The 25004-nt window shown below is 35.6% G+C and overlaps 2 protein-coding genes across 2 annotated transcripts; one reads left to right on the plus strand and one right to left on the minus strand.

Moving 5' to 3' along the window:
* Positions 1-451: 451 nt before the first annotated feature.
* LOC121731156 lies at positions 452-18091 on the plus strand. The gene is made up of 7 exons (XM_042120512.1): positions 452-548; positions 14360-14497; positions 15054-15161; positions 15661-15819; positions 16311-16474; positions 16733-16943; positions 17391-18091. The coding sequence occupies exons 1-7, from the start codon at positions 519-521 to the stop codon at positions 17523-17525; spliced, it is 945 nt and encodes a 314-aa protein (XP_041976446.1). The 5' UTR covers positions 452-518; the 3' UTR covers positions 17526-18091.
* Positions 18092-23337: 5246 nt separating this feature from the next.
* On the minus strand, positions 23338-24465 carry LOC121730986. The gene has a single exon (XM_042120249.1). The coding sequence runs from the start codon at positions 23814-23816 to the stop codon at positions 23403-23405; it is 414 nt and encodes a 137-aa protein (XP_041976183.1). The 5' UTR covers positions 23817-24465; the 3' UTR covers positions 23338-23402.
* Between the last annotated feature and the right edge of the window lie 539 nt (positions 24466-25004).

Here is a 25004-nt window from a genome sequence, read left to right on the forward strand (position 1 = left end):
GAATCGTACATTTTTCATTTTAATTTTTTTCCTTCCAAAAACTATTCGACGTCCTTTCACGGAGTCTATGTTCAAAGTGCCTTACAAATTTTGTGAATAAAGTTTGACAGACAAATACATTAATAATTTAACATTAATAGAACGGTTTGCATAAACTATACCTAATATGTGCACATTGAGGATTACTATATGACAAAATTGTAGGTATACATTGTTATGAAAACCACAGCCGTGGTCAGCTCCTATTTGTCTACTCAACATATCAAATAATTACTTTAATACATTGCGCTTTTTCCACAACACTCCTCGCACACACTTTATATACAACCTTCAATGCACAGCACCCAAGGGTCAAATGTCGCGAAGATGAGCCAGGTGGCGGGACAGGAGGGAAGGGGGGGTCGTATATGACGTCACGGAGGCTGTAGTATATAGGAGATGCGCGCGAACATCACTCAAGTATTTCGGTGAGCTCTTGTGTGAATATATTGACAGAATAACAGAATATTGACAGAAATATGCTGTGGTGCGGAGTCTTAGCAGTTTCTGTGAGTATTTAGTGTGTTTGTAATCTAGGTTAAAATCAAAGATGATTTGAATAAGGGTTTTTCGGCTGAAATGAAAAATATCTAAATGAGGAAGAAAGGTCCTATTTGGAACTTTGAGTTTAAAAAAAAATCTTCATTTAGGTTTGTTTCAGACAAAAACATTTCCGACTACAGTATTTTCTAAATTATTTCTAAACATTAAGTTATTAGTAACTAGTTGAGTTATAAGCCTTGTGTAAACTGCTACTAGTACTAAAAATAATAAATATGTCATAAATCATATTGTAAAAGATTCTCAGAAATGCGTAACCACTTTTTTGTTCAAAAGACAATGTCAAGTCATATATTCGTTATGTCATTATGTATGTGAGATATGCCTGCAGGCATCTTCGAAGTGGCAACGCGTTGCTACCGTAAATATGTTTAGGTAGACTAGGTAAACAAGGATAGTATGAAGAGTGTTTATTAACGGACTTCTTCGCGGTTTCTTGTGGTTTGTTTAATAATGTTTCAGTAGCAAGGGAATTGACGTTACACAACGAAAAAAAATGTTTTTTCAGTGCTGCTACTTTCACAGTGAACTCTATATAAGGGACACAAACACACCCTAAAGTATTATCACTTAGTTTTGTTACACCCTGTATAAATAGATACGAATTACTATTTAGTTAGTTTCGCTAAAACTATAGATGCGCTGAACCGATTTGCTATATTTAAGTGTTGAAAATATATTCATGAAAGTATTCTGCGGCGGGAAGTGATACGAAGTTCACCGGCCTATCTAGTATTCATATAAATAAGACAAAATTGGTTCTTTGGCTTAAGCGTGAAGAGGTGACAAAGAGACAACTTTTAGCACCTACAGGTTGTAACAAAACTAAGTGGTAATACTTAAGGGCGTATACCTGTTCCTTGTAGAGAGTTTACTGTGAAAGTAGCAGCGCTAAAATACCATTTTTTTACTTTTGTACCGGAAATCTCGTAACGCTGGTGCTCTTGCCCATACAAAAGTGAAAAAAAAAATGGTTTTTCGGCGCTGCTACTTTCACAGTGGTATTATCACTTAGTGTTGTTACACTCTGTACATATTAGTATCAGTGTACCTAAGTCAAATTTGAAGTCATCGTGAACATGCACAGAAACGATAGAAACATGATATTCGCAAAAACTGGCAAAAACCCGGATGCGGGGACGAATCTAAAATGATGTTGTATTAATAAGACCTTTTTGTTGTTCGATTCAGCGATGAGCAGATAGCGACCTGCAGCTTGTAATTATTTTGATAACAAGTTCATTATCAAACAATCGCACGTTCATTTTGCATCATTATAATCCCGTATTGTTGGTAATTTATGTAATAAGTAATACAATAGTACTTCTGTACTGAAATCATGGGTTCTACAGAATTAAAAAAAAAAAAAAACTTTAGAACTTAGGGTGAGTATGTGTCCATTATATGAAGTTGACTTTGAAAATAACCCTTTATAATATTATGTTACAATTGTTAAAGTATTAAAACACTTTGCTTATAATAAAATTAACTTAATTATTATAAAACTTATTGCATCTCACAAAACAAAGAAATTACATTTTAAAAAGCTTTATTCATAATAATTGGAAAACAGTTATTATTATCATGAATGGACTATGATGAAATATTATCATATAGTTACATCTACTCACATAAAATGACTAACAAGTCCAAAAATAAAAATTAATTGAAATAGCTGAACTACGTGCGCGTTTAAGTCTTTTGTATCGCTTGAAGCTCTTAGGGGTGGTAACTGAAACTCAAATAAGTACTATATTTAGGGTTCCGCACCCAAAGGGTATAAACGGGACCCTGTTACTAAGACTTCAACGTCTGTCTGTCTCCAGGCTATATCTCAAGAAACGCTGTAGCTAGATTTCAGTCACAGATTGTGTATATCTGTTGCCGTTATAACAACAAATACTAAAAACAAAATAAATGGAATATTTAAGGGCTCCGATACGACAAATGTATTTTTTTGCTATGTTTTGCTCGATTAATAATGGCAATAGGCACTTGAAATGTTGATAAAATACTCAGTTGTATTTATACTTAAATAATTAATAATAAAATTTAAATAAAATAAATAATTAAAGGGGGCTACGATACAAAAAACACGTTTTTTACCTTTTTTGCTCTGAGCTATAATGGTACGGAACCCTACGTGTGCGAGTCCAACTCGCACTTGGCCGATTATTTATTACTTAAAGGTACTTAAGTCATCTTGTCTCTTCAACTTAGCGTCACATCTCTTAATCCATATCAAACACATCGACATTACGACACAGGAAACCGTCGATAATATGTTCGTATACAGCCTACAGCTAATATTTAACTCGTGTACCAAATTTCGCTCTTATGCCTACGGAAATAAAGCCGAAAAGAGGCAGTTTTTGGTACGATAGAGCCGCAGGGATCTTCGATGTAGATCGTTATCGTTAATTGTAGAGGAAGATGGCGTTTAGATGTTTGTTATAATTTGTGGAATTTCGTAAATTTACATGGTATAGCAGTTGAATAATAATATACAGATAGGTATGTATAATATATTATAATGATAGGAACAAGCTGCCCTGCCTGCCTAGCATACGCCAACGAGATATCTCACTCTACATGTTTTCACGATGTTTGATGGTTTGTCTCTTCATCTCTAATATAACACATTTTTGTAGAGTTTTGTCGAGATAATGTCGAGATTTTGACATTATTAGACGAGTAATTATTATATATATATATATATATATATTAAAATAATAATAATTATATATATATATATATATATATATATATATATATATATATATATATATATATATATATATATATATATATATATATATATATATATATATATATATATATATATATATATATATATATATATATATATATATATATATATATATATATATATATATATATATATATATATATAATTATTATTATTATTAAAGATTTTCGTTAATGAAACAATTTGTCTACGGAAGTAACAACATATTACTTGTTGAACTATTGATAATAATCATTAATCATTCAATCATTCTACTATAGGTTTGTCAATATGTAGATTGTAGAGTTATGTATTTGAAAAAATCTCCCCTGCCTGCCGACCATACGCCAACGAGATATCTCACTCTCGAGATAATTAAAAATTACTCGTCTAATAATGTCAAAATCTCGACATTATCTCGACAAAACTCTATAAAAATGTGTTATTTCGATGATAGATCGACGCGAGCAAAATGTTTGTCATGCTAGGGTCAATAGAGATGAAGAGACAAACCATCAAACATCGTGAAAACATGTAGAGTGAGATATCTCGTTGGCGTATGCTAGGTAGGCAGGGCAGCTTGTTCCTATCATTATAATATATTATACATACGAGTACCTATCTGTATATTATTATTCAACTGCTAAACCATGTAAAGTTATTTTTTTATGAAATAAGGGGGCAAACAAGCAAACGGGTCACCTGATGGAAAGCTACATCCGTCGCCCATGGACACTCGCAACATCAGAAGAGCTGCAAGTGCGTTGCCGGCCTTTTAAGAGGGAATAGGGTAATAGGAGACGGAAGGGAAGGGAATAGGGTAGGGGATTGGGCCTCCGGTTAACTCACTCACTCGGCGAAACACAGCGCAAGCGCTGTTTCACGCCGGTTTTCTGTGAGAACGTGGTATTTCTCCGGTCGAGCCGGCCCAAGCATGGCAATACACATACTCTCCCACTGCAAAAACTGTCCACCACAACCACGTCAGTCTAGCCCCGAGCTAAGTACCTGAAGGACTTGTGTTACGGGTACCAGACAACGGAAATATATTTAATACTTTTATACTAAACATATAATATTTAAGATTTTTATTATTTAATACATATATTTAATACACATCCATGACCCAGGAACTTTGAAAACTTTTTATTCCGTCGGCGGGATTCGAACCCGCGACCCCCGGCTTGAGCTACCAACGGCCCACCAACTGAGCCACAGAGGTCGTGTGTGAGAGTTCTACGTTTTGTGAAGTAGTTTTGGATGGAACATCTGCGGCTCTACAATTATCTCATACTAGATGTCGCCCGCAACTCCGTTGCGCTAAAATTCGTTTATTGCGTATAAACTGCATATTTTACTGGGATAAAAAGTATCCTATGTCCTTTCCCGGGACTCGAAGTATCCCAATTTTAAATTTCAGCAAAATCGGTTCAGCTGTTTGGGCGTGAAGAGGTAACAGAGAGACGGACAGACACTCTTTCACATTTGTAACATTAGTATGGATTTACACTTTAGTCTTTAACTATATAGAAGCAGATATAAAACCACAGAAGTTCATTAATTAGGATTAAATGTGAAGAAAACATTGAAAAGAATTTTTATGCGAATATTCTTCTTACAATAAACTCTATATGGGATCCACTGGTTTGTCCTGTATTTAATTTGCAAAATTGTCTTTAACATAGCTGTGCTATATTCAACGCCCACATAAAAACAAGGAATGTTGGTTATTCCAGGATACTTTTACATACTTTATGTTAATTACTTTTTTCATCAGCCGCATGTAATTTAAAATTTATTTAAAAATGTTTTCTTTGAATGTTCTACGCTATTTAATGTCTTTTGGCTAGAATAGACTAGACTTAAAATGGAATAGAGATTTAGAAAGGTGATTACTGATTGTATATTTTTGCCATTCATATTTTATTTATCCCATTTAGAACGAGTAGTTTCTGAAAGCTATACATACATTCGGCTTTCGAGCGTGATAATATTAATACAAAATATCCATATTGTAATGTTCAATTCCATCAAAAAGGTATTTATTTAGCGGAAAAAAACTATTTAGGCTAATCAAACTATAACTTACGAAAAACTACTCTATAAAACAGCACGAATACAATAAATAACAATATTTATTAAAAGATACGTTAATACGTTAATATTCGCCAAAACTCTAGCCTACTAGAATTTAGGACAAAAACATTAAATCATCAAAATTGCCTTTTTCCAAACGTGTCAATGCAAATTTAACGACGCGAATTAAAATATTTCACAACATTCCATCATCGGATTTGAGTGTGAAAGCTTTTTTTTGTCGATTTAGTTTATTTATGGATTTCCGGTTTCGTCTGGCTCGCCTTGGGACTCATCCTGGAGGTTCTCGGAAAGCATTATGTATGCAATTTAAAGGTTGAAACTTTTGTTTTTCACGAGATAAAACAAAACATAGTGTTAGGGTGAGACGTGCCGAGGTCGGAAATATTATATCTGTTGCGCCTGCGCATCTTAATGTGTACCATCCATAATATTGATATTATGTTTGTCTGTCTATATAGATATCTACATCTATAGTAACTCTTCAATATTAAGCCGCTAAGTCGATTTAGCTGAGCACGAAGACACTTTGAGTTCCAGGAAAAGATGAAGGATAGTTTTATCGCAAAATATACCTTTCCTTCGCGCTAAACAATTTTATACGCGGACGAAGACGGGCAACAGTACATTATAATGAATTCAATATTACGTTGACTGTAATTAATCATTATTATATTAATTAAAAAATATGTTTAAGTAAAGTAGAGTAAGGTCACACGAGATAATATTTTCGGGTGTTATAACGACCTCAGGGTGTTTCAAACAACATCTTTAAAGTTCAAGATTAGGAGGCCAAGCGGCGCGGGCGCAGCGGTTACGTATGAAATTATGTAAAGTGGACATTGATATACTATAGCATTAGATTAGCAAAAAAATGGGAAATAGATATCTTATATCTTTAAATGAGCAATTCTTGTATATACCTAATCTATACATCTATACATCTATACTCTATACATACATACATACATACATACATACATACATACATACATACATACATACATACATATAAATAAAATCGGAGTGTCTGTTTGTAATATTGAAAGAACAGTTTTTTACTAAATGCATATGAATGTATATAGGGTACATACACCAAAACAACATTTTTTACAATTTTTGTCTGTCTGTCTGTTTGTTTCGGCTAATCTCTGAAATGGCTGGAGCGATTTTGACGGGACTTTTTTTGGCACATAGCTGATGTAGTAAGGCATAACTTAGGCTACTTTTTAACCGACTTCCGAAAAGGAGGTCGCGAACCAATATAAAAAAGTGAAATATATCCTATATTTCACTTTTTTATTTTGGTTCGCGGACAACTCCGTCGTTTGTAGACCGATTTCCAAAATTCTTTTGTTGTTGTATGAGATTTAGCTCGAATTTGGTAACATGATCACAAAGGTGGTGATCTGATGATGCAATCCATGAGAAATCGATAGGACTCCTTAAAATTTATATGGAAATATATAGTGATTTTACGTTTTTCTGAAGGATTCTAAGCTTAAACTACCAAAAAATAAGAATTTGCGCCGAAGTACACCCTGGTTCCGAAGGTGCTGTACAGAACTCTTAAATCCTTATAGATAAATGTTCGGCAATTTTGGCGTTGTTTCAATAACTAAAAGCATATTATTATGTCAATGTGTCAATAATACTAATCATCATCATCACTATAATCATGCCATGAGTCTTCACATTAATTTAAAAAACTCTTGCCTTTGATTATATTATTGTTCCACGGTTTGTTGACTGATTTTCAAAACTCTTTTGTTGTAGTAACTTACTGTTTGTAGAGGTGCAATAACCCGAATTTGGTACAATACTTACGAAAGTGGTGATCTGATACTGAAATTCGTGAGATATAGAGGGAACTCCTGGATATTTTTTGGGACACACATAGACGCGTCAACTATTTCTGTATTCAATCTTCATAATGTTTTACTCCATAGCAGCTAACTTTAGCGCAATTTCTATGTGCAATTTACCGCTTTTTTTGTAGATCTAGATTAAATGAACTAAAAAGTATTAAATAATTCATATTCTGTACTCAGTATTTCTGTTCTCAGTCTTCATTATTTTGATGTCGGTACCAACCACCAGCTAACCTAATCGCCAGTTCTATGACAAAATATAACTGCAACTTATATGACTGGTACCGACTTCAAATTATGAAGATTGAGAACAGAAATACAAAGTACCTACAGAATATGAATTATTAATTAATACTTTTTAGTTCATTTAAGAAAATTACTGTTGTCAAGACCTTGGAAGTCGGTTTAAATTTTTGTTTAAAAATAATAATTTTACTCTTATTCGTTATCCTTACGATTTTCTATACAGTATTGGCGTTTTTATCTTTAACTTTAGGTTCATGAAAAGTTATCAGATTAACTACTTAACAAGATCCCATTTTTACTATTTGGGTAAAGAAAATTTCTCTCTTTTTTCTTTTTTATCATATTTTGCTGATGCGGACGAAGTCGCGGGCAACAGCTAGTATATTGTTTAGTTGGAATCTCGGAATCGGCTCCAACGATTTTCATGAGTATATAGGGGGTTTCGGGGGCGATAAATCGATTTAGCAAGGAATTATTTTTAGAAAATGTCATTTTATTCGTGTCTTATCGAAGACCGAGCAAACCTCGGTCAAACAGCTAGTAATAATTATTAGAGAACTATTTTAACGCCTCAAAATAACAGATCTACTTCTTAAAAGCTTTTTGCAGTTTATAGTTTTATGTGTGTGCACTGTGTATACCTAATAAATATTATAAAAACTTTACTTAACTATAACTTTAATAGACGTAACTACATTACTGTTTAATAATTTGTGGATTATTTCCTTTATGTTATATACACAAATTCAAGGATACAGCTGCTATAAGAATGCTGTAAAATAGTGGTCATACAGGATACTCTGTGTGCAACACGACACTAACATGCTATAAAGTACAATAATTAAAAGAAATTGTTAAAAATGAAATATTATAGGAAACTTAATAAACAGCTGTAAGACGTTGATGATGATTGATTGACTGATACATAAAAAGCCAACAATCTTGAGATGAAACTTGAAATCTAAGCTTAGTGGATACTAATAAAATATATTTATTAATTATTATCATATTCTTCACAAAAATAACATCTACATACTCAAGGTTTGACCTTTTTTAGAAAGCTTGAAGGACAAAAGTAATAGTTGTTTAAACAGCTCATTCTAATAATATTATTATTTGAATGAGTTCCTAAAACATCATTTGACACTAAAATATACTTTTTGCATCACCATTTATGAGTCTGTTTTAACTATCATCATCTGCTTAATTATCATCATCATCCCATGTGCTACCTTCTTCGACAGTACCTACTATTGCCATATCCACGCCTCCGTGGTCTAGTGGTATAGAGCGCGGCTCTTGACTCGGAGGTCGTGGGTTCGATTCCCGCGTTGGAAACATGTTGTTTCCAAGTTTGGTTAGGACAATGCAGGCTCATCACCTGATTGTCTGACAAGTAAGATAATCCATGCGTCGGATGGGCATGTAAAAAGTCGGTCCTGCGCCTGATCTCTCGCCGGTCCTGTAGGTCTTCCGTCCCACTGTGTACTGCGCCCACACTTGGGCACTATATAATTACTGTGAAACCGGTGTGGTTACATTGGTCTCACTTAGTCTCTACCTTTTTTATACCTCTTAGAGTGAGAACTTGTCTGTACAATTTCTTCCTACTGCGGGTTAACAGACGTCATACACAGAGTATACAATAATAGTATCGGATCATTAGTATTAAAGTAAATGACCAAATAAACGCGATGTTCACAGTACCGGTTTCCAAGGCTACACCAACATTACTCATCACACGTAGTAGTGTAGGAATTATCTCGAAACCCTTAGCAGTTAGCTCATTCAGTTATTTTATGTCTGCGACGATAAGAAATTATACACCTACTAGACAACGCCCGCAATTACTTTTTGTTTTGTTGCGCCAAAATTGGTTTTCACGCGGGAACCGCACATGTTTCTGGATAAAAAGTATCCTAAGTATGTCCTTTCTCAAACTCGAACTATCTCTTTACCAAACAGCATAATTGGTTCAGCGGATTAGGCGTGAAGAGGCTGCTCAAACAAACTCTGACCTTTAATTTTAAATGAAATGCTACATTATAGTCCTGTTGATAATGTTCTTAAACATCTGTGGATTTTGTTGCAAGACACTTTTCACTTAAGTTTTTATTTTCTTTTGTTTGTGCTATAAAATCATCCTTATTTATATACAGTTAATAACACGTTGTTTATTAAAGAATGTAATTATTAATAGTTCCGTATAATAGAATCGGTCACGGAGTTCACGCAAAAAGTTAATTTTTCGATAATCACATAATATCTTCTTAATTGGCATGTTTGTATTTTTTTTAATCAGACAAGTTATATTACAATATGTACTATGTACAAATAAGAACTATGTGAAGCTTGGTTCCTCTTCAAAGAGAAGTCCTAGTCTGCATGAGGAGAGATGGAGAGATAGTAAAACATATTTTGAAAAGGCTTCTAAAAAGGCCGGCAACGCACCTGCAGCTCTTCCGATGTTGCGAGTGTCCATGGGCGGAGGTAGTTGCTTTCTATCAGGTGACCCGTTTGCTCGTTTGCCCCCTTATTTTGTAAAAAAACCGAGATGGAAAAAGCACACCCAGCGCTGCATTTATTTAGCTCGTACGTAGTCTTTATTACCAGAATACCGACTTGTTTTGATGTTTATTTTTTAATATTATATTGAGTCGCTTAAACGAATACGATAATCCTTATTATTAAATTATGAATCATCGTTGAACTTCTCATATCCTGGATAGGGAAAAATAACGATGACATCAATTTGTTTACGTCAGTCCTAATATTGGGTTGTAACTTGTAATTGTTGGACGATGATAGAACAATACAAGCGATTGCGAAAAACTGTAGAGGAACATAATGTTATAATAATATTATTACTAGATAAAGCCCGCAACTTCGTTGCGCCATAATTCGTTTATACAGGGTGTAACAAAAACAAGTGATAATACTTTAGGGTGTGTACGTGTTCCTTGTAGAGAGTTCACTGGGAAAGTAGCAGCGCTGAAAGACCAAAATTTTTTTTCACTTTTGTATGGGGAAACTCGTGACGCTCGGGCCCTTGCCCATACAAATGTGAAAAAAAATGCTCGTGTTTCAGAGCTGCTACTTTCACAGTGAACTCTCTACAAGGAACATGTACACACCCTAAAGTATTATCACTAGTTTTTGTTACACCCTGTATATTTAGGAATCGTACATTTTGACGGTATGAAAAGTATATCCATACCAAACAACAAAATCGGTTCAACGGTTTGGGCGTGAAGAAGTAACAGATAGATAAACAGACAGACAGAAAATATTAGCACGGATGGATTATGTTTCTGTTGTCATTATTATCAACGACGATCATGCATATTATCAGTTTCACAATCATGGAGATAATCATTGCCCATTTTGATTCGTGGGCTAAGTGCCAACGTGAAGAGAATCGTTTAAACTAGTGTTTTTCAACCTTTTTTTGATGCGGTATGAAAAAATATTTCGCGATTACTATTGAGAGTAAAAACGTCATCGGAATTATTTGTAATTCTCTACGGCTACTTGTAATTTGTAAATTTTGTTTTTTTGATGTCATCACAAGCTCAAAATCACGACGCTGGGTGTGACAGATCACTCCTCGCTATGTTAATACCAATATTTGCATAAGTAGTATTGTGAATTACGATAATTTTGACTGGTTTAGGCTTAGATTTTGATATAATGTATTATAGCTTGTATTGTTAGCAAACATTCCAGTTGTCGGTGTTTTATTCGTTATAAAGTTCACTATATTGGACTTGCATATTTTATTAAGATCTAGACATTAAGGTAAGTATATAAGAGATCTTTTCCGTTATAAATAAGTTTTGTTTTATATAATTTCAAATTAGAAATACGAGCATTTTGAAAAAAATAACACAGTATGTAAAAACCAGAAAGCAAAGAAAATGTTTTAATGATTTGAAACCCAAAAAGTCCACATCGAACCTTCATTACGGAAAGATGCGTTTGCGTAAATTTTTGGCGTGTGCATCGAGGCCAAAATATGTTTTTCTTTGAAATATAATGTGTCAAGGTGCTGTGCGTAATATTTTGTACATCACAAACAATATGGCAGCCGTTAAAAATATGCAGAACGAACTGCGTCGAATCGGTCCCTCAAACAAGTTACGTCTCCTCTTACCGAGTTTATTCAAATTTTATTCCATTTGTTTCTAGAAGGATTATTAATTTATATGATTATTCATTGACAAACAAATAAGTGTTATGTTAACTCTTGAGCTACGCTACTATATTGTACACAGTAATAAGTATACTACTATAATATTACAGTAGAGTCAAGACTCTACTATTGATGAAATGTTGGCCACTAAATCCAACTTCTTTAACCAGCCTGCCTAGCATATGCCAACGAAATATCACACTCTACATGTTTTCTCGATGTTTGATGGTTTGTCTCTTCATCTCTATTGACCCTAACATTTTTTCTCGCGTAGATCTATCATCGAAATAACACATTTTTATAGAGTTTTGTCGAGATAATGTCGAGATTTTGACATTATAAGATGAGTAGTTTTTAATTATCTCGAGGGTGAGATATCTCGTTGGCGTATGCTAGGCAGGCAGGTAACAAACAATATTAACTTCAATATTGTAGTCAGTCATTTATGAAAATATTTAAAATCTATATAATTATGCAATTTCTCAGAATCAGAAGTGGTACGTGAAAAAAAAACAAATTTTGAGGAAAAGCTTGAATGGTCTATCATAGGTCAGGGTCAATTAATATTTGAACAAAAACCCGGCATAAGATAATAATTGATGAATCGTGATAACCGGATAAACCCTGAATGTGTAGGTAATGCGGTACGTAATATAGTAACTTGTTAATAATACTTGGATACGTCAATCTTGCCTACAATAGTTAACCTATTAAGAACAAGCCTTAGAATCAATGCTATAATGTATATGGTACAGGTTTCCTAGAACAAATTTGTTTTTGATTACTAGCAAGGAAATTTTTGTGAGTAGGTTTATTTTGATAAGTTTTTGATTATTAACAAGCAAATTTTTGTAAGGAGGTTTATTTTGATAAGACGAACAACATTTTCCTCTGCAAAAATTCTCGAAAGTGGTAGCTAACAGATATAGAAAGGATTTAATATTTCGATTTGATGGTCCTAAAATATGGATTGTTCCATTTGTAGGACAATGTTACTCTTAAATTAAATCAATATTAACCTATCAATATACAAACAAATCAGCTGGTTAGGGTTCCGTTTAAGGTTTTGTAGTCAACGAGGACTTGTAGATATTGTATATGCCGAGCTGTGCCGAGTCCTATTACTTTTCTATTTAATGTGACATAAATGCAGCTTACTTGATGGATCCAATCCGTTTTTTATTAAACGACGAAATGTTAATTGTTTTTTGAAATACAAGTATCAAACCATCGATTTAACGTTATAGTTAATACCATTTGGTAGTTTAATGGGAAACGGGCTTTGCATGAAAATCGTTGAATTAGGATACCTACTGTTTACTACCAAGATAAAAATTACTTGGTCGAAAAATTCTTAGGATAAAAACGTGAGGAATTGAAAACATACTGGACTAGCTGTTGCCCGCGACTTCGTCCGCGTTAACATAGTATAGTAAATAACAAATTTCCCCATTTTGTGGTTCCTTATAAAAGGGTAAAACCCTATTTAAGCGAACGTCTTCATCATAGTAGCTCCAATCTCTAATTTCAGTTCAATCAGTCGAAAATCTCAAAAGATTTATACAAACTTTCATCCCCTATGTTATCCCCTTAGGGGTGGAAATAATCAAAATCCTTTCTTAAGGGTTGCCTACATCATAATAGTTTTATGTATGCAGAGTCTCAGCTCGATCGGTTTAAAATTGATAGTTTCATACAAACTTTCGTCATCTATTTCATCCCCTTGAAAATAAAATTGATCAAAATTCTTTCTTAGCGGATGTCTACGTCATAACATCTATCTGCTGATCCGACCAGTGGTTGTGTCAGTGTGGTCACTGTGTCAGTCATTCAGTCAGTCAGTCACCTTCGAGTTATGTATGTATATATATATATCTTATATATATATATATATATATATACAGGGTGTAACAAAAATAAGTGATAATACTTTAGGGTGTGTAAATATGTTGATATGTTAAAGGTTTAGCCTTATCTATATATTTTATGTGACTCATATTTTAATATATTGGTTTTATGCCAACATCACTTGCGATTTCTAAAATATATAATTGAAATAATATTGTTACTTATTGTCATTATGGAATGATAGTTTACATAACTTAAGGGCCTTTCCAAACGACGTATTTTTGCGCACTGACGACGCGCGTTTTTAATGCGTTTTGGCAGATACAAAGTTTATAACGTGTCGGCTTCCTTGCGTTTGCCGAGCGTTCAAGTTGCGTTTGTATCGATACAAACGAGCGTAAAAAAACATCGTGTGGAAGCGCCCTAAGTGTGTTAACTGTGACACTTAGATATAACACGACAAAATCTAAAACTATAACAAATAACATAATAATAGATAATAATAAAATAATAACAAATAGAATACTAAAATGATACTGCAAAGGGTGATAGATAGAAATCGGGCTTGCAGCCCAATTTCTATCTAACATCTTATACAAAATAGGAAAATCAAGATAAAACGAAACATGTATAATTAGATTTAATAGGTTTTAATATTCTTGGATCATCAGGGTTTTCTGCTTAACCATCTGTGTGATATAAACATTTTGATCCAGAATATTATGTAATGAGTACTAACCACTTTTCTCTCTGCAGGTGGCGTTCGCCGCTGCAGCCCCTCAGCCCTACAATGTGCTGGAGCTGGACCTCACCCCCGAGGAGGCGCAGAAGTACCTCAGCCAGCCCCCCTTCAACACCCCCCAGCTTTCTGGACGCACCGCTGTACTGCCACTGGTAGGTTTCTCCCTGACACATTTTGTTTCTTAAGGAATACCTAATCTAGGTATTCCTTAAGAAACAAAAGATAACAAAATTAGCCTGTGGAAGTCACAAGACCAGGAGGATTCTAATGTTTAGGGCTGTTTTGATTTCAAGAGCATGTCTAAAAATTACATTACAACATACAATTTACAGACAATTATTCGAAGACTGGAAATGCAATAATATAATGTATGATAGTAACAAATGGACATAGTTATCAGTGAAACTCGTACCTAGTTAGTCACGTTCTAACTGTACTAGTAATGACAAAATAATATGTTCCCTGTCAGGGCAAGGTAAAATAGACACTGATAAAATATGATAATACAAATAATATGGATAGTATAGAACTACAGGATTTATAAAATATATTGTTTTTGTGGTTATTAAAAAAATCAATCGCAATGATGGATAGTTTAATGAACATAATTCAATTAAGAGCCCGAATTCTTAACTTCGGTTGCCTGACTTTAATCGGAAGTATTTAGTTACGCAGAGATAATAATTATATTATGTGAATGAATTTTAGATTAGGTTCAACGACCCGCGGTTCCGATCAGGCGAGTCCGGTCCCACCAACGGACACTACTGGAAGAACGGCAAAGAGATCGAGAATACAGACGACTATGTTGAAGAGGTAAGTAAAACAAAGAAAGAGCAATGAATACTAATAATACAATAATTAGAAAAGATGAAATCGGACGGAGATAGATACTTTAACTCACAGAAAAAGACATAGGATAATTTTTAGCCTGGACAAATGTATGGTTATCGCGCGATTATTTATCGCCAATTTCTTTGTGCCAAAACTCATTAGTTTTGGTACAAAGAAATTGGTGACAACATCTTATAAGTTACAACTTAGCATCCAGTATGTTATTTTGACCTAGAAACCCAATTTGCTAGTCATGGAGGAAGTGTTCTGATATTTCCGCCTGTGCTAATTACATAGCAATGTTGTAGTACCTAGTTATGAAGGCTATCTCAATATTATTTACATATTTAAAGGCAAAAATAGTCTGTTTCTTAGCACACCCCACAGAAAGAGAGTTTCTGTCTGTCTATCCGTATCTACACAGCATCCAAACGGATGGACCAATTTTGTTCTAGCTTTATCTTTTAATCACAATTTCCAGGTATACGACGCCAGCCAGTTCCACGGACAAGACGGTTTGGGAGCATACGCGTACGGCTACGAGACTCCTGAATCCGCCAAGGTGGAAAACCGCGAGCGAGCTGGCAACGTGGCCGGAGAGTACACCTACAGAGCTGGACCTGGGAACGACCTAATCAAGGTAAGACTAAGGAATAGATTGGGACCTTTCTTAAGGATTGGCGTACAGGTACGAGATTTCTGAGTCAGCTAAGATGGAGAACCGCAAACGAGCTGGCAATGTCGCCGGAGAGTGCACATACAGAGCTGGACCTGGGAACGACCTCATCAAGGTAAGACTAAAAGAAGAACGAGAATAGGACTTAAGTGACGAAAAGAGAAAATTGAATTGGATGAGAAATTTTGACTTCATTTTGACAATAAGTCAAGTCCCACATGTTCGGATCTAGGATAAAGTTAATGATGATTTAAATATAACCATGTCATATCTGCAGTTACTCAAATATTTTATGAAACATCTACGCTAACTTAGATCACAAGGATCTAAGTTAGCGTAGATGTTTCATAAAATATCAATATAATCAGCTTGGCTAAATCCTGTTCGAAGGTCATAATGTGGGTCTAGATGACTTTTTCTATATTGTATTAAGATTTCTTTTCATCCTTCCCCAGGTCCGTTACTGGGCCGACAGCCAGGGCTTCCACCAAGAAGACAACCTGCCCAAGGTAGTGCTGAAACCCCAGGAGGAGGCCGAGGACGTGAGGCAGGCGCGCCTCGCACACGAGAAGGCCTGGCAGGAGGCCGCCGCTGCCTCCAGGAAACAACCTGACCCGCAGTGAGTGTTGATTAACCAATCATTTATTTTACAGAATGAAATTTTAAAATACACATTCTGAAATTTGCTGGAATTCGTGTTCTATTAATTCTCTGCTAAATAAATACATCAATCTAGATTTTTTTGCCTAGGTATTCTTTAACATCCTACCATAACAATAATATGGCTAGATGATACGGCTAGTCCGAACAATGATATGGCTAGTCCGTCTATGGCTAGTCTAAAACTTACAACTGACACTAATAATTATCTCCCCAGGGGCGACTACTACCCTCAATACCAAGCATCGGCGTCCCAGAATCAGGCCTCATACGCCAACCCGCTGCCGGCGCTACCGTCATACATCAAGGCCGTGCAGCCCGACGCGGCCGCATCAGAGCAGCAGGCGGCGTACGTCAGGCCGAATCAGACCCCTACTCAGTATAGTGCTGACCAACAGTACTATACCACACCGGAGCCGGAGCCTACTGTGAGTTTACTTTTTTTATAATAACTGTACTCACGTCTTAGGCGTATTTACCAGAGGGACCCAATTGCTGATGGCTAAATCGAACAATGAAAATAAGTAGTTCCATAATTTTTGTCGGCATTTACTTTTGAAGGTGAGATCACTCTCAACTTATGATCAACACTTTATAATATGAGGTAAAACTTGGGTAAAAAGCAGTGTTCGGCTCTTTTTTCTTTGGTGGGTCGAGAAATGGATGCCACATTATTGGTAGCTATCGTATATCATTGATGGATATCAAACTGAGAAAAATATGTGTGCCGACCTCTATTATGGTGTATCTTATGGCTTGTAAAAAATCTAAAAAATGAAATTCCTATTTAATAAGACATTAATTAATTACTTCTAATTTCTTAACACTCGTATTTACCCCATATCTTAATAACTCACCCAAATACATCGTTCCAGGGTCCCCCACGTGGTTTCTTCTACAGTTTCAACTACCCCGTGTCCATCATCGTGCCCAAGAACGAGCTCAACCAGGCCGGACACCCCGTAGACCACGACACCGTCGCGCACGGCCAACTCAATTATAACATCTAAATGTATTCACGTAGGGGCTAAGTTTCTATGCCAATGTTATTCAAAGATGGCAAATGTAAAATTTGAAACTACATCATAAACTACAATTAAATATTAGATTGCCATACGGGTAAATGTAGTAAGACAAAAATTAAGTTAAAAAATTACCATCAGAAGACCACAAGCGTTGCGAATATCGCCTACAATTAGGCGATCCATTTGCTCATTTACTCCCTATAATCAGTAAAAGCCAATGTGATTATGATTGCCATTAAAATGTAGTTTAAGTGAGTCATTTATATGCATTACTTAGGTTTTACTTTCTTATACAGGATGTTTAATTTTAACTCGAACACTTAGGCTACGTGACGTCCATACCAATTTCTTAGACGAGTGTTTGATAGTGTAACAGTTTTGATGCTTGCAAATATCAATAACTAGATTTTGCTTGCTTCAACTTACAAACAAGTACATTTAGTTACTTATCAAAAATTGTTAAGCTCTTGAACACTAGTCTTTACCGTCTATTAAAATTATACCAGTGAATATTTTTATGGAAACTATTTTTAAATAAAATATTTGCTATACTTTTTATTTTTATTCACTCCATTGTTGTAAACTGATGCAGATGGCGGTCCAAATAAAGTATATTTGGAAGAACTAGTTTTTATTATTCGTAGGGAAGAACTATGTTAAGTCAATGTTGACTTGGCTTGTTGACCGTATTACGTAATACGTCCGCCATCTGCCTTTGTATTTTCTTCGATAGTTCTAATTGTAGACAGTTAGTTTCCTTCACTATAAATAAAATACCTACAGCTGTTTTATCATAAAATACAATTTTTCAGTCTTTAAGTTATGCTATTTTTAAATTACAAAGGTATAACAATGATCGGTCTTAGCTGCTGATCCCGATTACCAAAGTTACCAAAATTTTTGAACTTCAGTCTGTTACCTTGCGAACCCTGTATCTGTCCAATAATCGAAATTATACCGTTGTACATCCATGCGATAGTATCTGGTACGTTTATCTCAAAAGGTAGGAAGGGTATCGCAGATATTATGGCGTTGAGAGAAAACCTGGGATTTGGCATCAGAAGTATCGCTTTCTGGTCCTCTATAATTGGTATCGGTTCTTCTGCTTCAATCGCTACTGATTCTAAGTCTTCGTCAACTGTTTCTTTGTGTTCTTTTTTATCTTTATTCCTTTTTGTTGCTTGTTTAGGGTTATTATCACGTACAATGTTTTGTCCAGGTATTAGCACAATTATCGGTTGGATTTGATTCCTGCAATAGAGAACTGTGTAAATAAATAAATTATTTGTATATACTCACGCTCAGTTTATTATAATATTAATATAGGAACATTTATTGATAAATAGTAACCTAAATTATAATTTGCTTACAATCGCTTCCCAAAATAATTAGGTATGCATGGCAACACCCAACAGATATCCTAGTAGTATAACTAATAAGGACGTCTTTCTACTTACATAGTTACAGCTGGCATAGCTTGTAGCTGCTGGATGTCTTGTGCCTGCTGAAGTTGTTGCATGTTTTGTAAATGCTGAAGTTGCTGCATATCTTGTAAATGCTGCATCAGCTGATTTCCTGGAACAGCTTGAATTTGCTGCATTCCTGGCATATTCTGAAGTTGTTGCATCCCTGGTAAAGCTTGAACTTGAAACTGCTGCATTTCGGTTGCATGATGTACTTGCATCGCTTGCAGCCTCATCAGTTCTTCTTGCAGCAACGGTAGTGGTGATTGTGGTATCATCTCCGGTAGATACATTGGCAATGACTTGGTAGTCATCACTTGTAGTGATAACATCAAGTATAGCCGCCACATTTTAGTTTACAGTTTTTTCACTTATTTCACACTTCACTTTAACACTTTGATGTGAATTGCGAATTCAATTTTTGTGCGATATCGCTTGAGAATTTATTATGTCCAATCGCAATTTTTTTTCAGTTATCACTTATCTTAAAAAAAAATTGAGTTTTTTTTGCGTCAACACATTGTGTTTCTCATGTTGTCCGGAACCGAATGTGTTGGAAACTCAGTGACCCACTGACAGGACGACTGACCCTGCGAGGACTTTCTTTTTTGGAGTTCCTTCAATAATGGTGTAGCGCACGCGTTAATTTTTTGATTGCAATGCAAAAAATATTTTTTTAAAGGTTTGATTCATATATTTTTACTTAACTACTATAAACAGAGATTTTTTACCTGCTTCAAAAAAGGGAACGGATGATTATTAATCTGCCTTTCAGCAGATTTATTTGGCAACAACTGTACATCGTGTAGTTTAGTTAACTAGTATACTTTAAAAAAATGCTCCTCACAAAAGTGACAAAGGCGCCGTGAGGCGCTTTAGTGTGATTGAGATATACACTACAAAAAAACAATAGTATAGGACATAACGGCATTTTAGAAATTAATTTAAAACATGACACATAATATGACTTATTTTATTGAGCAACGATTCATGAAAATCTTTATCAAAACATTTGCTTATTTTATTATACAGAACCCAAGAACGAAAATCCCAACTCGCACATACTTAACACTCACGTCACGTCGGACTAATCGGTTTTTAACCATTCTTCATATTCGATATATTTATGAGTTATGACGATACAGACAGACTTTCCTGACCTTGTGAGCTCATGGTGGTGCATATTAATTATGAAGTCAACAGTAATAATAACACCCGTTAATTTAACAAATTACTAATTTTATAAGTTTTAAAGTGTATCTGTTTACTAAACTGCTTAACTGATTTGGACAAGTTTTGGACCCTATGAAGATATTTTGTGTCCCGGGCAAAAATATAGTACCTATTATACCTAGTGTACGTTTTCTGACGACAGATCTACAAGCGCATTTCGACTCTACTCGTGAAATATATAGCTAGTTTGAGGCTTTGAAGTGTTCAAAGGGATTAAGGTTTTATTAACTGCGTAAACCAGTAGATCGTAGTCGGTCATCAGTTACAATAAAATTATTATTATTTTACTCTATGAAGGAAAAGAACCGACTGAATTAAAATGTCAATTATTTTGATGAAAGTATATTATTAAGATAGGTAAATCATAAAACTTTTCCTTCTTATAATGTTGAAGTGAAAACTCTATCATATCGGGTATAATGAACTTGTTCGGTCTACATCTCCTGAACCTGTTCTAGCTATCTCCCATCGCAATTGACAAATTAGGTTGTACTGCCTATAGACGGCCGGTCTAGGAAAATCTAAGATAGCGTTCAGAATCATTTCACCTCTGACAAGATCCTTATATTGATATAGATAGAGATCAATTTTATAGTACCGTCGAGGCAATTCTGGAATGCGAATGTGTGGATAAATTGTCTAACTTGTTACTCGATATTTTATTCTAACTAGCTTACTGCCGGTGGCCCTATTTGTTTACATACAGCTGCAGTACCTACTATTAAACTATTTCGGTATAAAAAGATGCATGTGCTCCTACATTTTTTTTTAAATCTGTTCAGTAGTTTGTTTTGTGTGAAGGAGTAACAAACATTCTTCCATACATCTATTGATTAACCCTTACAAACAATCCGAATGTAGTTGCAGGATGCTATTACATAATTTTATTCTACGAGGCTATCATTTTTGACTAAGTTTTGAAAAATTCACTTTTTACTTAAGGCGAGGATAAAGCCCAATTTGTTATTCCGTGACTCCCGGTTTACCTAGTTCCAATATAATAACGAAGTGTTAAAAAATATGAGATATAAAGCACAATATTTAAAATACTTTAAACCATAAACATTTTAATAAAACGTAATACTTTGGCTGTAATTAATTTACAAACTCACCTCCGATAAAAATCTATTTCATCGAAATATAAGTATTAACTAGAATAATTATACATTTTATTTGAATAAATTGTTAGGAAATCTATATTAAAATGCCCTTAACCGAACAATTTTGTTTCTTAATGTTTATTTTTAAAGATATTTAAAAAAAACATGAAAAATAGAGAAGATCCGCCCGAGTAACTGGAGTTTTATGCTAAGCTAAAATGAGTCTTATTGCGATGTGTATACGCTCGGTCTTTGGTTGTGTGCAAGGTTCGTTTTGGATTGAGATTAATTCCCGCCTTAAGAAACTTAATTAGTCCCCTGAAAGACATTGTTAAGTGTTATTTGTATATAATACCTTACATTGAAAACATTTAGGCTGCAGGCGTGACCAATATTGTAAAAAGTTCCACATATTTCCTACCACAACACAAGCCTATTTTATAAAGGACACATACTCGTAACAGATTTATTGCAACAAATTACAATGCTCACTAATGTTGCAAGTAACTTTACAACAAAATACTGCGCCATCATTCCTCTTTACAAGCGTTCCGGCAAGTAACCAATAGACCTGTCATGCTACATCATACTTACAAGCCCTAGGTCCCATGATCGAGCACCTAGATCCCGTTGGCGACCATCAGCAACCCGTTACAGCCCGTTATCAACCCGGTTGTGCGCTACGTGGGACCATTTAGCGCTTCGCAGTATTCCCGCCATTTCCCGCAAATGACACCCACTTATAGGACGAGGAAGTGCTGACATAAAAGGATTTGATGTTACGACTTGAAATCTTTATTAGAGGAGTGTTTATGGAGATTTAATATCTGTGGACGCTTCACACCACGTCAGTCTCGCCCCGTGCTAAGTACCTGAAGGACTTGTGTTACGGGTACCAGACAACGGATTATATTTAATACTTTTATACTATACATATAATTATTTAAGATTTTTATTAAGTATATGATACACATCCATGACCCAGGAACTTTGAAAACTTTTTGTTCCGTCGGCGGGATTCGAACCCGCGACCCCCGGCTTGAGCCACCAACAGCCCACCAACTGAGCCACAGAGGTCGTCAATTTGTGTGGTATGATTTTATGTGGTAGTTACAACATTATGATTGCTTTATACATTGGACCATCGAGGAAATTGGTATATTGGCAGATGTCAATTAAATGTTACGACTTAGGTAGGGTAGGAGTAATTTGTCGGCTGGGATATTATAATGAAACCAAATTACGTGGGTTCGCCATCTGCCAATGAATCAGCTTCTTTGATAGTATGTCATGAAATTACGCGCCACTCTAAACTTTTAATGACTTAACTTTAATTTATAAAGACTTTGACAGAAAATTTTATGATAAAATATTCACTCAGATTAAGTAATCATTAACTCTCCTAAAACGGCCTCACTCAGAGACATTTATTGATGATTATACTTCAATTTAACGAAGAGTTTGACAGATATTGTATGGGGCTTATGTCAAAATCTTCATTTGATTACAGTTAAGTAATTAATGTTCGTCTTTGAGTGCGGCTTTTAGACTAGTTATTGGTATATGGGTAAGTATTTGAGTAAGTGGTATGGGGTTCTATTTCTATTTACTCACCTCTTAGATGTTAAATATCATGTGAATTTCTATTTACTTAATATGAGAACAGAACTTCTAATAAGTTCTATTATAATTTATAAATCTTGCTTATATTATACGTTGAAAATTGTGTCGGTTACTTACGCTGAACGTATCATATTATGCGTATGGAAATACTTAAAGTCCTGGAAAATTAAAGTCTTGTCTTTTTGCACTCGTTATATTTGATTTGTTATTTTGACAGGATTACCCGCCAACAGAACCTTGAGTCAAGAATACACGTCTGAAAATTGTATGCTAATCAAAATTGATCGAACTAAGAGTTTCATTTTATGCCGATTAATATTGAATGCACTAAAAATTGTTATCCCTAGGCTTTGACAATGATATTAAATTAAACATAGATAAAATTAACACATTTTATTTTCCTTAACAATATGGCAATAAATAAACTTAACTAATACCGAGTCTTAGCTTTGTCTCTGGGGAGCTTCCTCGTCCACCACCACGTCGATCTCCACCTCGTAGGTCCCGGGCCTGGTCCGCGAGGGCCGCACCACCACCCCCGGCAGCATCTTGGACTCGCTGGCCATAGGGGAGTCGATGTCGTTCTCCGCCGGGTCCGCGTGGGGCACCTGCTGTTCGGGTGCCCCCGAAGGATCCTCTTTCGGGGGCAGCCGCACTGACATCACGTTCTGGACTCGCTGCACCAGGTACTCCAGGATGGGGCCGAACCTAGAAATCCCATCGGCGGTGACGACCGTCCGCTCCGTCGAGTCCTGCGGCTTCAGGAAGAACATGTTGAAGTTCAGGGTCTTCCGCACCGGCCGCGCGCTCGCGAGACCCACGCAGACCAGCGCGACCAGGACCAGTGCTCGAGACATGGCGAGATGGGTGACCGACCACCGTGCTCGGGATGCGGCTGAACACTGCGGCCGATCGCAGCCTCCTCCGCGTCTAAGTAACGGGTTCCGAGCAAAAAGATAATTGCCCCGCTACTGCGGACCTTTCGTTTGGAAAGCTGCCGTCTTAATTCGAGTGACTCATCGATAATATGTGCACCGCCGGAGCGGGAACCATTGCAATAAATTCGTCTAGGCGTTCTCTACGACACGGGAAGCGGACAATCAGAATCGCGGGTCAAGTTACACCAGCCGCTAAACTTGGGTTGACTTGTCTCTCAGGTTGATCGCAACTTAAAATAAACTTTGCTCCTTTAAAATACAGTCGCTTCTCGCTTAGCATATCGAAAGGTGCTCGTTTAGTCATAATCATACACTAGTGTCCATATAATGATGCAGTATGAAGGTCAACGAATGCATCCGTCCTGAAATTCGGTTACTGGGTTTGTGGGTATTGTTTACTTTTATTTGGTGCTGGAGATAATAAAGCGTACGTGTGAATGTCGAAATTGATTACAATGTACGTGGTCTACTTTGACTATTATTTATTTAGTTTTAATGTGAGTGTTAGATCGAATTATTAGTAGTTCATTAGAACTAGGTTTGATTTTTGGACCGCTTCTTTTCCATTAGTTAGGCTGGTTTTACAGTCACGCGTTTCGGCAGCGCCGTCGGAGCGCGCGCGTTCTAAGATGTAACGAACATACGGGCGAACGGCGCTGCTCAAGCGCGCGACTTAGAAACGCAACTACTACCCCCATACATCTTCGAACGCGCGGCGCTCCAACGGCGCTGCCGAAACGCTTAACTATAAAACCAGCCTTAGAGTTTAAGCTCTTGTTAACTACATCAGGATGCTTAGCATAACAACAGTAGAAATGGGAAAGAATTGACATACTGACAGATTTAAGTGACAAAAAAAAAACATATCCACAGCCGAACGTATAACCTCCTCGTTTTTGGAAGTTGGTTAAAAATGGCGGATTTCCTTTGTCTAACTATCACTTTGTCTATTCTTCCGTAGAAAGAAACCGTTTTTATGGCGACCATGCTAAGCCTGCAGGAGAACCTAAATGATTTTGATTTGCATAACTTGTGTTTTTTTTTTGGATTCTTTCTTCAATTAAGTAACTCAAAATAACCATGTCTATAAAAAATAAAAATGTTCAT

Source organism: Aricia agestis, chromosome 10, assembly GCF_905147365.1.
Source record: "Aricia agestis chromosome 10, ilAriAges1.1, whole genome shotgun sequence".
Lineage (NCBI taxonomy): Eukaryota > Metazoa > Arthropoda > Insecta > Lepidoptera > Lycaenidae > Aricia > Aricia agestis.

Bases quoted from the DNA above. Each gene is read 5' to 3' on its own strand.
- LOC121731156 (XM_042120512.1), top strand. From the start codon at position 519: ATGCTGTGGTGCGGAGTCTTAGCAGTTTCT. The intron at 15,820-16,310 runs GTAAGACTAAGG...ATCCTTCCCCAG, and splicing joins CTGGGAACGACCTAATCAAG to GTCCGTTACTGGGCCGACAG. The intron at 16,475-16,732 runs GTGAGTGTTGAT...TTATCTCCCCAG, and splicing joins AGGAAACAACCTGACCCGCA to GGGCGACTACTACCCTCAAT.
- LOC121730986 (XM_042120249.1), bottom strand. From the start codon at position 23,816: ATGTCTCGAGCACTGGTCCTGGTCGCGCTGGTCTGCGTGGGTCTCGCG.